This window comes from Glandiceps talaboti, chromosome 21 (genome assembly GCF_964340395.1).
Source record: "Glandiceps talaboti chromosome 21, keGlaTala1.1, whole genome shotgun sequence".
Classification (NCBI taxonomy): domain Eukaryota; kingdom Metazoa; phylum Hemichordata; class Enteropneusta; family Spengelidae; genus Glandiceps; species Glandiceps talaboti.
The window spans coordinates 11909708-11930203 of record NC_135569.1 but is presented as its reverse complement, the minus strand read 5'-3'; the positions used below and the strand labels follow the sequence as shown (position 1 = coordinate 11930203).

At 35.0% G+C, this 20496-nt stretch overlaps 2 protein-coding genes and 1 long non-coding RNA gene across 3 annotated transcripts; all 3 read right to left on the bottom strand.

The window, feature by feature from the left end:
- Nucleotides 1-5623: 5623 nt before the first annotated feature.
- Nucleotides 5624-7072, bottom strand: LOC144451848 (uncharacterized). The gene is made up of 3 exons (XR_013482308.1): nt 7045-7072; nt 6099-6219; nt 5624-5711 (listed from the first exon to the last, which is right to left on the bottom strand). It is a non-coding gene; the product is annotated as an uncharacterized LOC144451848 (long non-coding RNA).
- Nucleotides 7073-7198: 126 nt separating this feature from the next.
- LOC144451221 (phospholipid scramblase 1-like) lies at nt 7199-10944 on the bottom strand. The gene is made up of 6 exons (XM_078142022.1): nt 10878-10944; nt 9472-9532; nt 8626-8752; nt 8284-8361; nt 7835-7911; nt 7199-7279 (listed from the first exon to the last, which is right to left on the bottom strand). Exons 2-6 carry the CDS (start codon nt 9484-9486, stop codon nt 7199-7201), a joined length of 378 nt encoding a protein of 125 aa, XP_077998148.1. The 5' UTR covers nt 9487-9532; nt 10878-10944.
- Nucleotides 10945-13624: 2680 nt separating this feature from the next.
- On the bottom strand, nt 13625-18843 carry LOC144451220 (sulfotransferase 6B1-like). The gene is made up of 6 exons (XM_078142021.1): nt 18684-18843; nt 17583-17696; nt 16988-17100; nt 16461-16575; nt 15975-16069; nt 13625-15277 (listed from the first exon to the last, which is right to left on the bottom strand). The coding sequence occupies exons 1-6, from the start codon at nt 18841-18843 to the stop codon at nt 15104-15106; spliced, it is 771 nt and encodes a 256-aa protein (XP_077998147.1). The 3' UTR covers nt 13625-15103.
- Nucleotides 18844-20496: the final 1653 nt, after the last annotated feature.

Genomic DNA, 20496 nt, shown 5'->3' with positions numbered 1-20496 from the left:
TTGTGTCTATGGTTTGACCGCACCGCACCATGACACAAGAACTCATGTTCATTCACGTGTTCATCATGCCCTTATGTACCATGCTTTGAGTTGAACGACCTGTTCCATACAGAAATACAATGCATGATGGAACAAAAATGTATAAGTCAAATCACTGAAATTGACATTAATTGTGGCTTACTCCTAATTTATCCGGAATGGCGACACTTGTACAATCATACACCATAAAGTACATGTGAGGGAGTTGTGTAGTTGTGTACGTCTATGGCGTTTTACTTTGGATCTTGAGACATAAAAGGCACTGAACATTATAGTGAAACTTCACCTTCCTGTTAGGACTACATCTATAAAGATAGAAGGGGTACTTTTGTATCACCCCTTCTTTTTATTTTCGTAAACTACAATTTCCAAAACAAGATCACAGTTTGATGTACCATATAAAGATGCTGGTGCTCTCTCCAACGTCAATAGATGTACACTGTACTTTGCAATAACCAATTCATTTTCAACATGATAATAATCTTTAGAATGCTATTTTTCAACATAATAATCTTTAGATTGCTATTTGCTACACACAAGCATGGAGGGTCTATTGAGGGTGGAGGGTCTATGGCACAAGTAATAGGCCTATATACAATTCATCTAGCATGAAGCTATACTATCTCCAAGTTTAACTAATAGTATGTAAACGAAGGATTGTCATTATGTAGTTCACAATTTTCACTTATTTTTCTTAGTTTCCTTAAGCTTGTACTAGTGAGTGTACTGAACAACGCCGCCCACGCAACCCCATCATACTATTCACAGTGTCTCTGTTTGATACATAACACTCATGTAGAAACCAATAAGAAACAGCACAATCTAGATAGCGAGATCCCAACGTATAGCTACATTCAGTCTGAATGAATAAACCATATAAACGCACCGCAACTAGATGCAGACATGCGGGCGCCAATAACATAATGTCTGCATTTGATGTCTGCATGATAGCATGTTAGTTCATTTCATTGAGACAAAATGTAGCAAAAAACTGTATGCAGTTTCTTATTGGTTCCTGTGCGGTTGTATGAAACAAAACCAGTGAACAGTAATATGCAATATGTACATCATGACATCATCGTTTGCATTCTAGGAGAACCCATCCTTCGTGAAACCACAAAACATGAATATATTATTTATATTATCAATTGCCCTAACTTTAAAACTGAAAGGGCGACTGAATGAAATACATTTTTCATTCCATGTTTTACATACTCTTGGTATCAAATTTCCTGAACCTTTTCAATCTCATCTTTTACAACTCCCAGTGGAGTCTAATAATTTCATTTTTTTTATGCATTTCATATCTCATTTACCTTTCCGAAAGACAAACCTGTAAATATTTCAACGAAATATTCGACATTATCTTTTTTCTAAATATCAATTCTAATTTCTGTTCTCGTTTTCCTAACCTAGGATGAAATTAGGGTATGTACACATATTACAAGGAGAGGGGCGAATGTCTACTTTTTGAGGGGTAACCATTTTCAATGCATTGTGTTTGGGGATTGTGTTTTTCATCACGTGTATTCTAATGACAGAGGAAGGAGGGACTGTAATTGTTTTTAAAGGTCATAGGGAAGGGGTAGACTTTTTTAGCACCACACTTCTTGAAAACATCGCTCCCCCTGTAATTTGTGCCCAGTCCCTTAAATAGAGTCGCAATGATCATTCGTTATATAACTCGAGATCCCTTGTAATTCGAGACGTCATTTAATGTCAATGCCCTTTTTCGATCCCTTTGGTCCATTCCTATTTCCAGGACCTGTTTTCGTTTATTTTCCTTACAAATTCCCTCGGTCGGAAAATGGTAAAATGAATGTTTCATTCCAACTACAAAACATAATCGTATCGCACCCTATACGCTGTAACCATGGCAATATCAACACAACGATAAATAACAGGCTGAATAAGTCATTGGCAACATGGCACGAAACGTCGGTTGAAATTTGATATATGTGCGGAGCGGTTGCGGTGTACAGTTGAGCAAATACTCTACAGAAACAAAGCATCCATTGTTGATGTAAATATATATGCTAGTGGCAAACTGAACGAAGACTGTTTTGCAAAGTTCACGACATTTACGGCCATTACTGTCTATAGCTAACCTCTGCATTATTCACCATGGTAACCTCGGCGTAAAATATTAGCCCCATGTGATCAACCTTGCTAATCACGACATCACTATCCATCTTAATTATCTAACAATATTAACTATATGCTACGCTTATCATCTATGTTAATTGGTGACTACGTTATTAGCTCTAATAATTACCCCAACAATATCGACGATGTTAAACCAAATATTATAAAGCTATTAGGAAAGGTTGACATCTACGTCATCAGCCATGTTCACCCACGGGGTGCACCCAAACGGTAGTATAATGATCCAAGCTACTCCCCCGACGTTCCTCTTGCAATTTGCACCACAGAGCTACAACCAATGTCTAACCACAAACATTAACATTCATCCCGGGGTACTGCCCCTAATTAGTTACAACAAGTATATGTGCACCCTTTGGGATGTGTTTTCTAGCCCTTGATCGACACCATGATCACATCTGTGTGATAGGTCACAAGTTTACCGACAGTTCTTTCAGGCATACATCCCTTTCTTTATTATCATGCCAAAGATGATAGAAAGATTAAAATGACTTATTTATCAATTACAAAGAATTGATTATTACTGATGTATAGCATTTAAAGATAAATATTATCATATTTTCATTACTTTAATATCACGCCTACATAAATGACAATGCATCCAATACCGTGACGATGTTCTCCTCGTACCAGACAAAGGAAACCAAACGTCCCCAGAGTGTTAGTCATCACTTTATTCGTCTACGTTGGATTTATTCATCTGGATATTACAAACACTTATCGTTGTATAAAATACGGCGATGTTGACTATAGCAGTCTGATAGATTTAAGTCAGGACTTATATTGAGTTAGAAGGGTTAACCTCTGATATGTACATTTAAGTCTTTTACGTCGTCGTTGTCTGTCTGTAGTCTGTCTACCCTCCCGCTCGTCCGTCTATCTATCTATCTATCTATCTATCTATCTATCTATCTATCTATCTATCTATCTATCTATCTATCTGTCTATCTGTCTGTCTGTCTGTATGTATGTGTCTGTCTGTCTGTCTGTCTGTCTGTCTGTCTGTCTGTCTGTCTGTCTGTCTGTCTGTCTGTTTAATTAATTCACTTCTATTGTACATATTTCGAAATGTAAATGCATTCCAAGGATAGGTGGTCTGATAGTCATGGTTGAGACCACAATAATCCGTGACCTATTGCGGTCAACCTACGGACACACAACTTGTCAGATGACTTCTAATACGCAATTATCAGTTGTGCAAAACACGAAACAGTTCTACAAAAATCAACTGAATTCAGAATTTAATATTAATTTTTGAGGGTTATTGAATCTAAAATTTTGACATCTGAATTTTGAATTGTGATTTGTGAATTTTGAATTTATAGATCCATCTGGGCTTTCTTAGTTATGTACCCTAGTCTCCAATCTGATAAAATCTGCGGCTAGATGTCTTTATTTACCTCTATTTCTATCACTTTCTGTGTTTGGTGGGAGAGGGGGTCATGGTGATAGTGGGATTGCCTAGTCCCTTTTACAGCTTTCAACAGTGATCCAATTTTTTTCACAGACCTTGACAATGGCAAATAATATTTGAGTAAAATTGTTAGAATGGAATACAGACTATTAAGAATTATCGACTTTATCCAAATGTCACGTTAACTTGTCAGTACATGTCAAGGGTGATTTAGATATTATTCGTCAATATTTTTCTTCATTCAGCTGAGGGACATATGCCTTGTCACTACGAGTCAAAGATGAGTAATGAACGTTTTGTCACATACGTACTATGCTTCAGCTGAACTAGCACAAATATTGGAAAATAACATCATTATATATATATATATATATATATATATATATATATATATATATATATATATATATATATATATATATATATATATATATATATATATATATTAGTATATAATATGGTGTGAATTTTTAGCCTCTATATTTAGTATTTCAAACGGAAATGTTTGTGTATGTCTTGTGTTTGCACATTTTACACATTCTTTGAGCTTAAATCTTCTGCAGTGAAAACAACTAGCAAGATGTTCGTACAAAACAATGCTGTAGGTACCTGGACATTGCAAATGTTAATTTACAGAAAATATTCATATACATATCACTACAAAAAATACCATTCTTGAGGTAAATTAAAAATATCATTAATACCATAAAATGAAATCGTTGTGTGAAAAAATTCATGTATTTGAACGGTTTTATGCAGTAACCTGTAAATTCGTGATTTAAGGTCATTCTTTTTCTTCTTCCGCATATATTTAGTCATTGGTGTCGACATTCATGTTGCTCTGCTGTTCGAAAAACATCATGTCCTGCAATACAAAAGAGTATTCAATATCTGTTAAACTGAGAGAGAGAGAGAGAGAGAGAGAGAGAGAGAGAGAGAGAGAGAGAGAGAGAGAGAGAGAGAGGGAGAGAGAGAGAGAGGGGGGGAGAGAGGGAGAGAGAGAGGGGGGAGGGAGACAGACAGACAGACAGACAGACACACAGACAGACAGACAGACAGACAGAGACACACACATATGCAGATTCCACAAATTATGTACAAACACGAAAGGCCTACTTATTGATTCACTTATATGATTTCATTTTTTCCTCTCTTTTTTTTTTTTTAATTTTACTAGCCAGGAAAAGACCCGCTAATGCTAGCTGCAGCAGACCTAGCGTATACTAATATATATTCTTGCCCTGTATAACATATATGTAACCACTCACAATGAGAAAACTTGCTCCAAGGAGTGTCGCTTTAACCTTTACATCAAGATCAATGGGAACTGCAAGAGAAGAAATTTAAAGAAGCAAGTTAATATGACATCTTTTATTGCATATTGTTTAAATTAAGTTACATTTTCATAGTGACCATATGGATGAGGATTAGGTATTTCTTTTGGATTTTATATTTATTGATGTGTTACAATTTATTGAGTTACCAACACAGACAGGTCTATGTTTTTCACATTGATTTTTCAAGTAAGCAGCCATGATAACATTGTTTTATAAATTAAAAATCCATAATAAATACCCAATCCTCATCCATATGGCCACTTTAAATTGGTTTGATTTAAAGGTGAAATTACAACAAAGGTGACAAAAAAGGATCAATTATTACTGTCCAAACATGGCGTTTGTGGAGCTCCGAAGGCATGATACCCACATTAGGGGGTAATGTCATATTATATGCCGACTCAACGTTTCTATGACTGGGATAAATATTACATTTGTAATGCTAATTTACATCAAGTTGCACTATCATAACATTTGCCAAAATCGCAATTTTGACCAGGTACTACTTTTTGGCACATATTGCGCATGTACCATATAATTACTTCGGATGGCCAATAAGTTTCCCGGGTGTTTCTTATCAGAAACAATGGCAAGGCACGGCTTGTGTATAATAAGTAATGTAATAAATACTTTTATATGATAATACCAAACTTACAGGTAATTCCAAACATGTCAGCATCTGTTGATTTTTCACCCGGAAGTACATCGCATCGCTTGGAAATCCTTCCGACTGAACTTCCGGTGTCCAAGCCAAAGATCTACGAAACAAGAACAGGTCAATAATTTTCAATGATTATGTCTTCTCCTATTCTATTTAATGGTTGTATTGATGTAAGTTCCCCATTGGAGAGTTTGAGTCTATTCTCCAAATAATGTTGAGAGAATGAGCATATGACACAATATTTGACTGCGTATTTCTTATAAAACTGATAGTAAAGAGACCCGAGATAACCGAAGGGACTGCGAGGTTATGAAACGTGTGCCATGTAAAGAAACAGATAAAATCACTATATAGTTGTCAAGGGTAAAAAGAATAGTTAGGCCCGACTGCAACTACATTCTTGTATACATAAATAAAATGATATCGTATGATTTCAAGTCCAGTTTGAATGTCGTATAAAGACAGAAACTTGTTTTAACTTTACCTTGAAGTCGTTATTGCCTTTGGTGCAAAGATAGTGCTTCAATGAACATGGTCCACTTATTGACAACACTTTCTCACGAGTTGCGTCGAGGATAGTATAATGTGGTTTCCAGAGGCTCCGCCTGTAAGGAACATATTGAAGTGAAATTCTCAGTCTTCATTATTTCATATAGTCAATACGTTTCTTCAAGTTTGCGTACAGCCGGTATATTTTCTATTATCACTGTTCAACCCAGTGGCTCATAAGGATCGTAATTATATACTATTCGCCATTTTTTTCTTCGCTCAGACAAGGAATTTTGAGTGACCTAAGGGGCCTTTGAGTTGCTAGACAAAATTCTTAGGTTACACGTTGGTTATTGGTTATAAAGTTGACCCATAATATGCATCATAGTCGTTTACATAATTCTATTTTTTTGAATATAAATCTTTAGAAATGTTTATAGAAGATGGTACGCCTTCATTCAGTCTTTTATCACATTTATTGTCATCATCACATCCGGTTATTTAATCACAGCAGTCATCTTGTAGGGCATCATGTGTCAATCGAGAGTAGGAACTAATACCAATGATATACATAACAGTTTACATAAGTCTATTTTGAAATAATTATAGAAGATAGGAAGATAGTACTCCTTCATTCAATTCTTATCGTATCTATGACGTCATCACATCCGGGTCTTTAATCACCGCGGCCATCTTGTAGGGCATCATGTGTCAATCGAGAGTAACGTATGTCCCATCACAAATCAAGTATAAACATTGATGTAGTTTGTTATTGATATCTTTAATTTTATCTTGATTTTTCGAAATAAATGTGTAACTATAAAAGCATGCTTATAATGAAATATATAAATTAGAAGATTTAGGAATAAAAGTAGTGCTTGAAATGTTACTGATATGCTAATGAGATCAAACCTTTAAGCAATTTACTTGGTCATACTTACAACTGTCTGACGTACCCAACAACTGTGCCGATGGGTGATTCAACTTTGACCTCGAATCCACAACAATTAATGCTGGTACACCAACAACAACCAGCACCACATTTTGATTTTCTGATTACGCGAATGACTTCCTGTTTCATCAAAAATAAAGGTTTTATGTAAGTATTTCCACTTGAATGAGTAAAACGTTTATAAACTCAGCGTGTGCCACGTACAGCCCTAAATCATTGGAAAACTTGATGAAAAATTTGATAATGATTAATTAACCGAAATTGAGGCATGTAACGTGCCCAAGTAAACAATCGTACTGTGGAATCATCATAGTCGAACGATTATAGATCCCAGCTCAGACCACTATAGTGGTCTGAGGTCCCAGCTTGGAATCTGCAGGTTGATGGTTCAAGCCACAGTGCTGTTATTTGTTTATAAATGGCTTAAGTCCTTGGACAAGATTTGAACCTTGATTCTGCCCCGGTCATCCCAGCTGTATGACGTACTTATGAATGAGGAAAGAGGTAGGACACTGTGTGATTGCCTTGTGAACATGTTACCCTGGTCTTCGCTCATGCAGCAGATGCACTAATATAACTAAAAAAAAGGTCACTATTGCGTTTCCACATTGTAAAAAGAATCACTTGATCTTTAGGAATTAGCTTAGGAAACCCCACACAGGTTGAAACAAAGTATATATTTTAATTCAGTATTTTATAAGCTGAAATGAAAATAAATCGATATCATATTAAGAACATAAAATTAGAAATTCAGAATATAACATTAATAGTAATATTACCTGATTGATGTTATCTGTTATTTGTATAACAAATGCTCTATTTACTCCACATAATTGAGCATTACACATTCCTGAATCTGTTGAAAAAAGAAACCAGGGACTTAAATCCGTCGTGAACATGAAAGTGGCACAAGCCAAGTTTGTAAGCTTTTTTTTTTACAAAAAGATTAAACTATTCGAGTATGATGTTAACTGAAACTTCGATCATAATTACATCTTAGAGGTAAAAATCTGAAGTACCATGGAAACGTTCTAGTACAGCAGAAATGCACTGTATTTCTCAAACCACATACCATGAAAGAAAATGTCCACAGGGATCTGAGCTATGGCAAACAATAGATGAAATTGTGTTATGAAACCATTAACAATTCAGTTAATTGTTTGCATATCATCAATAATGTATTTCTTTACATATCACTTTAAAAACGGTATGTAAGCTCTTGTATTACCTTCATAGGCAATGTACAGTTCTTGTCCAGTACGGTTCTTTACTTTGATACTCTTCTCTGTTTCCCACCCAGAAGACACTGTAAGAGAAACATACATGTTGATATAAGAATGTGTTACATAGATGCCGTATGTATGTATGTATGTATGTATGTATGTATGTATGTATGTATGTATGTATGTTTGGTTGGTTGGTTTTTGCATGCGTCTAGCTGTGTGTGTGCATATTCAATCGCCTATGTGAATATACAATGACGGATTGATATGGAGATGAATGGATATTTGGCGAATGGTTAGCCACTGCCCATAGCATTGTATGGATAACAGGGTTATTGAAGCCTTACCTTCTACTAGTTCCATTTGATGGTGAACCACGAGTTCATCAATGTGTATCAACTCTTCTAATCCAGGTTGACATACGGGTACTTGATAAGCCCATGATGGGCCCCCTTCCTCTGGGTCTGTTATTACCTGTGAATGGATAAGGTGCCATTCCGGGTTATATTATTTAACCAAATTTGGATATTTGTCTTGAACGCCTTTAACAAACACTTTGAAAAAATAACAGTGGACATATTAGTTTTTTCTATGTCAGCTTGCATTATTTTTGTTTTCATATATCGATAGATATCAGACTCCAGCTGTTGTGGAGAGGAAGGCGATGGCAGCAATATTACTAACACATACAGCGCCATTGTATACACATATTAAAGTGGCCATATTGATGAGGATTTGATATTTAATTTGGATTTTTCATTTTTAACACAATTTGATCATGGCTTCCTACTTGAAAAATCAATGTGAAACAACATTGTCCAAGTCTGTGTTTGTCACTTAATACATTGCAAATAGCCAAACAAATATGTAAAAAAAAATTGTAACAAACATTTTAGACATTTATTATGCTTTTGCAAATAACTGAAGTACAAACGAGGACTTGGTATATGTTGTGTCACGTTGTTTTTCACGTTGGAAGCCATGATAAAATGGTTCTATAAATAAAAAATAAAAAATAAATACCCAATCCTCATCCATATGGCCACTGTAAAGTTCTAGAAAAGACAAATGATGAATTCTTGATAGTTACTATCAATCCGTGACACTAAATAACAGGCAGTAGTAAAAGTGTTAGAAACGGAGAATTTGTGGTTGGATATATTTAGTCCAATATACAAATATTACGTCCTCACCTTAATATCATTCATCTAGTCTGTCTTATGTTATTGTTGTGTCTACAAATCAATCTGTAACCTGAAATTGAAACCAATTACAACGTGAACACTTAAACCATTATGTCAATATATAATGCATACAATAACACTCTAATGAAGGTGCATGCATACATACATACATACATACATACATACATACATACATACATACATACATACATACATACATACATACATACATACATACATACATACATACATACATACATACATACAGACAGACAGACAGACAGACAGACAGACAGACATACATACATACATACATACATACATACATACATACATACATACATACATACATACATACATACATACATACATACATACGCACATACTTTAATTTTACCCCTATTAAGTACATGCTATTATATTTACTCGTATATTATTTTGCTGTGATATTAATGTGCTTTCAAGTATGTGCTAACTAGTTAAATATGAAGACTTAGACTGTATTATACTAATGTATGTAGCTAGCATGGGGCCGAGGAATAATCAATTTATGATGAAATTGACAGCTACCACAGTGTTTGGCAGATCATTAAAACATAATTTATTTGCCGAAACTTCATTAGCGTTAAAAGCGTAGTATGTAAATTAAAAGTGTTAAGGCTTTGAAGAAGCTGACTAACCAAATTTATTCATTTCGTACATTTGTGGAGAGCATATGAACTACAGTAATTTAAGATAACGAGAGTACATCTCCATCATGTGTAAGGAGTCTTTAAGTGAAGAGTTTCTCCTCTCCACATACATTACATACCTACTCAACCACTTACCCACACACTAACGTACGTGTACACGTACGCACGTACGTACACACACACACACACACACACACACGCATGCACTTATATACATACATACATACATACATGCATGTATGTATGTATACATATACATATATATATATACATCTGATGATCGCAATATGCGTGAAACTCCGAGTTACACCCAAGAAAGAGTTCCAGTACTACCAAAACTATATATATATATATATATATATACATACATACATACATACATACATACATACATACATACATACATACATACATACTTTTGTACGTTCTTTGCAAATGTAACTTTTGCCTATTATCGTGACTCGTCAATCCTCGACGTTTTATAGTAATTGGAATTGCAAAGTCTTTTCAGTCCATTTATATACGTGTCTCGAGTACTCACCATCCTGTCCAAACCCTGTATCATGAACTTACGGCCGTACGTAAAATTTTCATCGAAAAAAAACACCAAAGTCGATGATATTAAGACAAATTTACCTTAACATTTCCAAACAGGTGTTGACCTAAAACCTACATTCACTATCGGTATTACTGTTATCAAATACGGAATTGTACGTAACTTACCTCGAAACTACGCACGGTAATCACAAACAGACATCGCCTGGTGTGATGAATTCTATCTAGAAAGATGGCGTGCGCTGCCGTCGTATGGTTACTAGGCGACGAGGTGATGGATGAAAACGTTTTGCACACATACTCAGATAAACATCCCACAACTCGCTTAACTATATTCATGGGAATTGTCTGCATATAGTGTAATTTGCATACAAACAAGAAAGAAAAATTCCATCAAAGAATTTTACAGATGCAAGTTAGGCAGACATCAATATAATGTCTATCATTACACATTCCTTTAGGTAAAATGATCAGCTGCCAGGAATATGCCTATTCACTCATTCATATTTCATCAATATTTACATATTGGTCATTTGCATATAAATTAGTGTATAGGACTGGTTCTGCTTGATCGGGCTACTGGAGTACACAATGTTTTTTGGAAGGTGGAACTAGAGAGTTACTATTAACCCAGAAAGGCTATAGAGTTTCAAATACGCAGCAAGATATCTAATTTGTAACAAGGAAACCTTATGTGAGGCATAAAAAACATTGTGCTGCCAAATTGAATCTTTATTGTCTCTCTGGTTTGGTAGTAGTTTCCAATCAACTAATCCCAAGGAAAAACGTTGTCAGTGAAGATCATTAGCACATTTATCTTCGCTTAATTTCATAAATTTGTGAATTCACTGTGTCGGCATGTTTTTGTGGAACTACTGAATACAGGACATTAATTGCTAATATTCCAATGAATTGAATTTTCTCATCAGCAAAGTATTTCATCTCTGAGACCACCTACTTTTTTAATAATTCATGTCATTTAAAAGTCTATTTAATTAACTGCTAGTTTCGCCTATCATGATTAGGAACATATGTTCCACTTGATACATATTGTGACTAAATGAAAAGTGATTCTAAAAGCTGATGTTGACCTTCGCTACAATGATAAACAATAAAAGCATTATGGTATACAAAAGTCAAAGAAATAGTTGTGTAATTCTTAAAAAATGACAGTTTTTCAGTAGTTTTCCCGTATGATTTACTTCGGGTGTTTTCGGGTATTTCCGGTCACACTTCGGCAACGCAATAACATGACTTCACAAAAAGACGTGTTAAGCTGTAAGTCTATCACTAGCAAGGCCGGCAGGTAACAAAAAATCCTTTTCATCGTGAACTTGTTTCAATACGATATTTGGGTAACTGTTCACAAGTGAAAGAATTCGCACTTAATGAAAGAGATAAGGTCAGTCACTGAGGCCCAATTTTCAGAAGAAGGAACTGAGGCCCCATTTTCAGTTGAAGTCAGTGTATGTATATATATATACATACATACATACACACATACCATTACCTGTTAGAATAAGATACGAATATACGAATATGAATAATATGTCCCACCCTCAATTTCTAGAGACACTATTGTAAGCTATTGAGAAGTGTTTTCTTAACATCTGAGTACAATTGTTATTTCCTTTTCATCAAAAATTTGATGAACAGTCATATTTTATTGACGTGAGTAATTGATGTGTACATGTTTTTTTTGTGTTATTATGAGGTCAATATGAAACCCAATTAGTGTAATGAACAGCGTTAATCATTTACATAAGAAATATTATTACTTAGTATTATACTATATGTCTGAAAGCAAGTCCATACTGTTGTTAAAATATACGACCCTTTTCCTTTACGCCAACATAACTTGATCATGCATACTGGTAGTTTACGTCATAAACACGTGACATTCGCTCCGTTTATACACATGCGTCGTACCTCACACGCTCTACTTCATACAGCAGAGTCCATCGTTTAAGGTTGGCGATAGCGACATCAAAATATTTAAATTTCAACCACTGACAAAACACTATATGTTGCCTATGTTGCAATTCAACCAAGTTAGAACTGTGTATTAAAGGTACCCAAGATGCAACTGGAGATTTTTTCATTTAAATAACCAAAGATATATTCATCAAAATTGGTCAATTACTTATAAGAAGACATTGTGTCTGAAGGTAGTCTAGTGGCAAGTTTAAATCTTGAGCGAAAGCTTGGTTTTGAATCTGGAACCATATTAAATAAACTGTATTGGTTGTAACTTGAGTATCCTTTTCGATCAGACAGCCACAATATATTCACTGAAAACCAATAATTAGATATTGTACATGTTAATCAGTGGTTGATGTTATTCATAAGCAGTACAGAAGCAGATTGAAATTGTGATTGCCATTGAGGGCGCTGAATTTAGGGTGCGGACCCAAAATCGATTTGATTTCATTTATCGTGTATTCAGCCACAAATAATGTGTTTAAACACAGAAACACAGGTGATGCAATAATGTTCACGTTATACGATATTACATGTAATTTATTGTACAAAACAAAACAAAACAGATGAAGCTTAATGGCATCTGGAAATGGAGATCTGAATGCAATTTGTCTTGATGTGTGGTGGACAAAAAACTTCCCAATGCAACGGTGCACACGCCAATATTGCTTTAAGTGGTAAAGTGTCTATAACACCCTGAGGAAACATTTATAAGGATGGCAATGTTGCAAATGTGTTTTACACATTCAGACAGATTTCAAAATGCAAGCTTGTCTTGCAAATTATCAGTTTAAGGCAGTACTACTTTTCATGCATGTCATGCACGGGTAATTGAGCGCCTCCTACCCGGCAAGTATCCCATGTGTTCATATCTGAAAAAATGCCATGATGGCACATTCATAAAGAAAAACACACATAATAACATATATCCTCGTAAATATGAATTTTGGTCTATTTATTCCGTATTCGGAGGCCATCGGTCCATAGATACAATATACCAATATTACAGTAAAGCAGTATTGAAAAGGCAATGAAACTGTTACATAACGCTGTTAACTTCTTTATGTAGTTTCATGGCATGAAATAAGAATACTGTAGTAGTGTATCTACATTGTTAGAAGAAAGTTAATCGACAAAGTTCTGTACAGACGGAGAATCAAAGTAAAATCTAGAGATATATTTTTCCCTATGGTTATTGAAAAATGGACATACTAATAAAAATGATATTCATCTTCGACTTCATTTGAATCGCACAATAAACATAGTTTCTGTTTTTGTTCAATGCCATCATGTTTTCTGTCTGTCTCTATGCGCAGGAAATGTGACGAACAGCGAAACCTAGCAAGCATTTGCATATGACTAGAAATTTGATTGACCGTAAGTATCTGTCCGTCTCCAAAGAACATTTGTACTCACGGTACAAAGACAACTTATAAAAAGGAACACACTTCACTGTACCATTGGGAAGACAAACCTTCCTGAATTTCTCGACAAACATAAACATCAACATTTCTCACCGTTTGAGATTCCCAAAACTCCTGCAAATTACAAGTAAATAAAAGGTTCTTAATGTCATTTACCCAAGTTTTCCTGGCTCTTACCCCAGATTCTTCAACAACGATTTACCGAGAAACCTATACCATGTATACCCCAAGGTACACACAGACAGGAAGTACAGCGCCACCATGGCAAATTTTGGAAAGGCTTATTGAAAAAATGAAAAAAGTCCACAGAATGACATATTGATAATATGATTTATATGCCATGGATTCCTGTCTTTATTTCCTCCTAGTATCACCCAGCTCAGTATGTAAATTTTATATTCAAATGATCTAATCTATCAACAAATACTTTGCATGCGCATTGCGTTTTGAAGCGTTGGCTCATCACATAGTATAGGACGCGCATGTGTACTAGTCATTGAGCCGCTGCGCGAGCTAATACAAACACTTCCTGTACAATAACCTAAAATATTCACTTATGCCATATTTCCTTTCGAAGGTCATATAACTTGAATAAAAAGGTGGTACAGAATGTCTTGCCTGACATTTTCTTGGCCGGCCTATCACGTTTAAGCTGACAGATTTCGACTTAGAGTCTCACGTACACATTAAATCTTGTGCTAACGGTTTTGCATTCCTAAAATTAGTTTATGAGTTCACACAGCAACGGTTCAACTCCATTTAGATACAGCTAAGTCATCATGAATTCTATTCTTTTCTGATTGGCTGACCCTGTCCACGTGATGACGCCACTGACGTCATCAGACAGTGGGTAGATTAAAAAGAGTAAGACTCAGTTTCCTGATAAATTCTTCATTAAAGCTCAGACCACTGGTGGTGTGATATTAAAGTAAACCGCTGAAAACCCAAGGCTAAGAATTTGCTTAAGGATGTTGGTCGAAATCCACTAGGCTAACCTTTTCTGTACACTTTAACGTTAGGGTCTATCTTGCCAGCATTTCTCATTACTTCTGCTTTCTTTTTCATAGCTTCCATAGAACAACGTGTCTTCACTGTTTCTACATCAGAATCAGACAAAGTAACATTCAGTTCGGCTGCCAACTCCCTGATGCCACTGTCCACATTCTTAGATAAAAGAAGTGAAAGAACATTTCACAATATTTTTCATTTTTGAAGAGAAACGGTATGTATACTATATTTAAATAATGGTTTATTATGGTTTGATAATTTTATAGATTTTATATATTATCATACAAACAAAATTGATATTTTAGTTACACTGTTACACAGCTGGAGTAAAGAAAAAACAAACTCATAACTGCAATAACAAACACAAGTGAATATACATCTAACCAATAACTGGCAATATTGCATATCTCCAAAGATAACAAAACCTTCTCTGTGATATCAAATCTAGTCTATTATAATCTGATATAATCTCATCTAATCTCACCCCATAAGTTGTTTTTTTTTTAAATAAGAAACCTTGATGAAATTGTTTTATAAAATAAAAATTCATATGGCCACTTTAAATAACAGTTCAGAAACAAAGCTTTGCTTATACGTGCCTAGTTACTGGCTACGTTTTCCTTGAATGGGACCCCGAGACGCGTGTGTGTAAATGAGACGACTGCCGCACTGCAAATGCCGAAATTTGAACTTTTAATACCTGTACCAATGGATACCCTATGTTTAATACAGTACTAACTTGTTCCAAATCTTCAAATATATTCAGCAATATTGTATTTGTTGTCATGCATTTAATGTTTTTATTTCAGCAATATGCGATGGCAAGATTGCATTTGGGAGCCATTTTACTTACCAACTTAAGATCTTCGAAATTAAGAAGGTAAAAGTTGCACAGATCTTTCTTATGCCACCATGATATAATATTATCAATATACGAACCGAACGGCACTGAAAAGAAAATAATGTGAAAGTGTACTAGTATATACGACAATGGAAAGTCAACTATCGTGAAATGTAAATAAACTGTATAAATACATACCTTTGCCATCAAGAAAATAGAAAACAATTCTGAAATGTAAATAAACTGCGTGAACACATACCTTCGTCATCAAGACAATTCTCAGCCAAATCTAGAAATGCATCTTCTTCTTTCAAAGGTAGAAAGTGATAATAAGACAATACTTAGGATTTTGAATTGGAAAAAGGTCGTGAAACAATATCGCATAAAGTCCATGCTCGTAGCGCAGTAAATTACAAAACGGTCGAAATTTTTTAAAACATGTGTTATTGTAGGTATAGGAAGTGATTTGTACATATTAAAATGGGTATAAACACGTACATTCTCCATCAAGAAAATTCTCAGCGAATTCAACGAATGTTTCTTCTTCTTCCACAGCGATGAAGTGATAAAAAGACAAAGCGACATCTTTGGGGTTTCTTAGGAGATATATAACCTGTTAAAGTAAGAGACAGGAAATTAGGAAATAGTGTAATGGTGTTGTCATTGTATAAAATACGGTCAAGTCAGGGTGTCTGAATCACTCTCAAAAGAATACCGTGATATTTGAGTGAGACAAGAGCGCCGCTAACGACTAAATCTGTGATCAGTATATGAGGTGTCTTTAGCACATCACAAAGAAAATATATGCAAATATAGCAATGGATGTATACCACAGGCAGTCCACAACGGTGTCTGTAAGTCTATAGCTAAGTCTAATTTTATCTTTATCTTATATTTTTTCTTTTGGAAAAAAAAAAAAAAAAAAAAAAAAAAAAGTCTAATTTTATCAGTCTGAGAACGAACCTGAAATTTACTTCAAGGTCATAATGTTGTTAAACTTGTATCGGTTGTATTGAGCATCTTACCTTTCCCTTCCTTTCAAATAGTTGCCTTGGTAACATAGATGCATATAAATGAGTGCCAATAATTCGGCGCTTTGATCTAGGGGCAGCTGTAAGCTGTACATGTCGAGGCTGTCCTACAAATGTAATTACAGATGTTAGTTTGTTGTAAACCATCTTCAAAGGTAGAAAACTTGTCTAAATTTAAAGAATCCTCACAGTGACCTCTTCCAGTAACCAAATTATTCTCCACCTCGCTATCGTGCTATCAAGGCTACGTAGACATGTGAGGTTATCAACACCTAGTAATTATGGTAATTAGACTAATTAATATGCAAGAATTTCAAGCAAAACTTATTTACAAGTGGTTTGACAGACATACCATTCCTGTAACCATGAAGAGAACAATTTCATATCAACTGCGATATATAGTTAAGTATTTAATTTGTTCGTGGGTAGCTGAGACATGATTGATCGAACAAAAGCCTAGCCTGAACAGAATGAGATTTCGCAATTCCAAAAATTATCAAAATTTTGAACTCGATCATCCTAACAATTTTGTGAAGTGATATACTTTACCTGACTATTGTGATACCAAGATAACGTAAATATTTGTCACCTGTTGATAATTCGGTAAATTCTGCAAATGGAGCCAAGTCGTCCACAGGTAGGGCTACTTCTGGTTTCTCACAGTTCACTATATTGTATAGGATATTTCTCACCCAGTGACTACCTGGAATTCACGTAAACGATATCAATCGATGAACTTATAGGACGGGATAACAAATGTTAATTTATCAGATCTACTCTTGTTGCAACTTTACTTAATCTGCACACTATAGACAGGCAAACTTAAAAGCGGTTTGTTTTTGCCCTTTATTCAAACAAAACACTTGAGAACTACATTTATTCATGCCTTAGTCTGGCTGTGTCCGTAGTGTCACGTGGGATAAGGTAAAGCAATCAATAATTGGTATCTTGCCATTATTTGACACCCCCCCCCTCATGTGACCTAGTTTAATCAATGCGATTCTGAACTGGTTTATTCCGTCTTTACTGTTGTTAACAGTATCACAATCACGATTTTTTAAAACAGAAAACAAATTTCACACCAAATACTGTATGTATTCGGAACTTTCAAGTTATCACTTTGTCCTAATAAATAGTACACATCAAAATAACGTCCTGGTAACTTTGAGGGGTTCATAACGCTTGATAACCGGGAAATCATAATTATGCATATTATATATATATATATATATATATATATATATATATATATATATATATATATATATATATATATATATATATATATATATATATATATATATATATATATATATATATATATATATATATGCAAAAGAGACAACATTCCAATAGCATACAGACATATAATTGTCGTGTCTCGAGTGATAGTGAGATGTCCTGCGAGTTGAAATCTCGGGTCAAGGACACTCTCTTCGTGTACTGTGTGATAACATCGACACTACGTACGGCACAATGCATTGTGGGCACTAAGTCCTAAAACAATTTTGTGGTTCCGAATATGCTAAAAGGTAGATTTTTTTCGGGGCTGCAGTGAAAAACTAGGCGGGTTCAAGTAACCGGAACCAAACAATTATCATTAGGTCTAAGCTGTAGATGGCAGAGGTCAAAACAAGTTTAAATATTGAAGGTACATGCATATCGGAGCTTGAACAATATGTCTACCAACCCGTTCTTGAGTACGACGCGACCCACACGTCGTCTTCACGGACTTCAAACGTCTCTAAAGCATCGATGTTACTTGCGTTGACAAACCTCGAAGATATCGGGACGCCATCATAACGAAAACATTCCAGACCACTGATCGTTTCAGTCGTAGGTGACGCCATTATGTAATCTAGTGCAGGGTAACCCCATAGTCACGTGATTGCTCTCCTCAGAAAGATCATAAAGTGAAAGGTTCTTCAACTTTGGAACGTACTAATGAACTGACAACTGGACTTCATGCAAATTCATGACGTGCACGCAAAGATAGTAGATGGATGGAGAGTAATGAGGGTACTCCACTAGGGTACTCCACTAGCTCCATGCAGACCTTCAAACGTTTCACCCAAAATTATAGAGTCTGACCCTTACAGGTATATTTTGACACGGTCATTAATTTGTTGGTACATTGGATGCGCTATATGGTTTTGGAACCCTGTCTATCATGAACAGGAAATATGGAAAAATTCCTGGAAAGATCTGGAAATGACACTGTCCGAACACTAATGAAAGCGTAATAAACAAAGGTTCATAAAACAATACATGTTCACAATGAAATGGCTAGTACTGTCATATAGAATTTTATGTATACATTAATGATAACAAAACGCCGGTATCCTATCAAACATGTTGACTTTAATAGACATTTGCCATAATTAATGATTTTCGGTAATTAGGCAATTCTTGTTCAAAGCATGCTTCAAATGTCACGTGATCTGGTGTATACATTGATGACAACAAAGCACATGTGTCTTACAAAGCTGGTTAGTGTAGCATTGAGTTTTCACGAGTAATTTGCATCGTGAATAATTTTCAATAATTAGGCAGTGTTTCAAGGATGCGTTATCCACATCTCACATAAGTTGGTGTGTGTATTGATGATGACAAAGCGTTTGAGTCCTACAAAGTTTGTTAATGTAGTTTTTCAAAGTGACTCTTAAAGAGTCTCTCGCTTATTTTATGAATTTTACCAAGTTTCCAACATACTATGGTAGCTTAGAATTTCGTATTCATATAAAGTGTGTTTGAACCAATCAAAAGAGTGCTGTCCTTATATGGTAAGGATTCAGTTTACACCCTGTTACATATTTCTCCTCCTTACCGGAGTCATTCAGTTTATCTGGTGATATTTGATTCCACGATCATTCAAAATGAGCAACACATTATTTTTGTTAATAGTTTAACAAAACGTGATAACTTTTACTGCAGAGAAGCAAATTGTACAATATCATAATCTGAAGATGCAACAGTAAAAGAAAACACCCTCAGAAGGCGTTGGTAATAAATTATAATATTATAAACTATACAAGAATTAAAGAATAGTGTAATAAAATATAAATAAAAAATACCGTCAATGGCGTTGTAGCACAACTGTACAGTTTTTAAAAAAAATGTTTATCCATATGGTAGTCTATGCTAACAATAGGTGTTCATTTGTTGAATGACTATCCAGTAGCCTATCCAACCATGTTGCTATCTTTACGATATATGCTATCATTTGGCTGTTGCTATGGGCGTGGTCATGTTGTTAGATATATTTGCATACATTTTTAATGTTTTTGTTCACTTGTGTATGAATTCCTGATATTATCTTTGCAATATACGTGATCATTTGGCTGTTGCTATGGGCGTGGTCTTGTTGCTAGGCATATTTACATACATTTTTGAATGTTTATTCATTTGTCTTTCTATTCCTGTTGTTATCTTTGCAATATATGTGATTATTTGGCTGTTACTATGGGCGTGGTCTTGTTGCTAGGCACATTTGCATACATTTT

What these genes read in the sequence shown, in the direction of transcription:
- LOC144451221 (XM_078142022.1), bottom strand. An exon ending in TCAAATGGAACTAGTAGAAG is followed by an intron (nt 8,362 to 8,625) that starts GTAAGGCTTCAA and finishes TTTCTCTTACAG; the next exon opens with TGTCTTCTGGGTGGGAAACA. An exon ending in TAACAGATAACATCAATCAG is followed by an intron (nt 7,280 to 7,834) that starts GTAATATTACTA and finishes TTTTTCATCAAG; the next exon opens with TTTTCCAATGATTTAGGGCT.
- LOC144451220 (XM_078142021.1), bottom strand. Translation starts at nt 18,843, where the DNA reads ATGGCGTCACCTACGACTGAAACGATCAGTGGTCTGGAATGTTTTCGT. An exon ending in ATTTACCGAATTATCAACAG is followed by an intron (nt 17,101 to 17,582) that starts GTGACAAATATT and finishes TTACATTTGTAG; the next exon opens with GACAGCCTCGACATGTACAG. An exon ending in ATTTCGAAGATCTTAAGTTG is followed by an intron (nt 15,278 to 15,974) that starts GTAAGTAAAATG and finishes CTTTTATCTAAG; the next exon opens with AATGTGGACAGTGGCATCAG.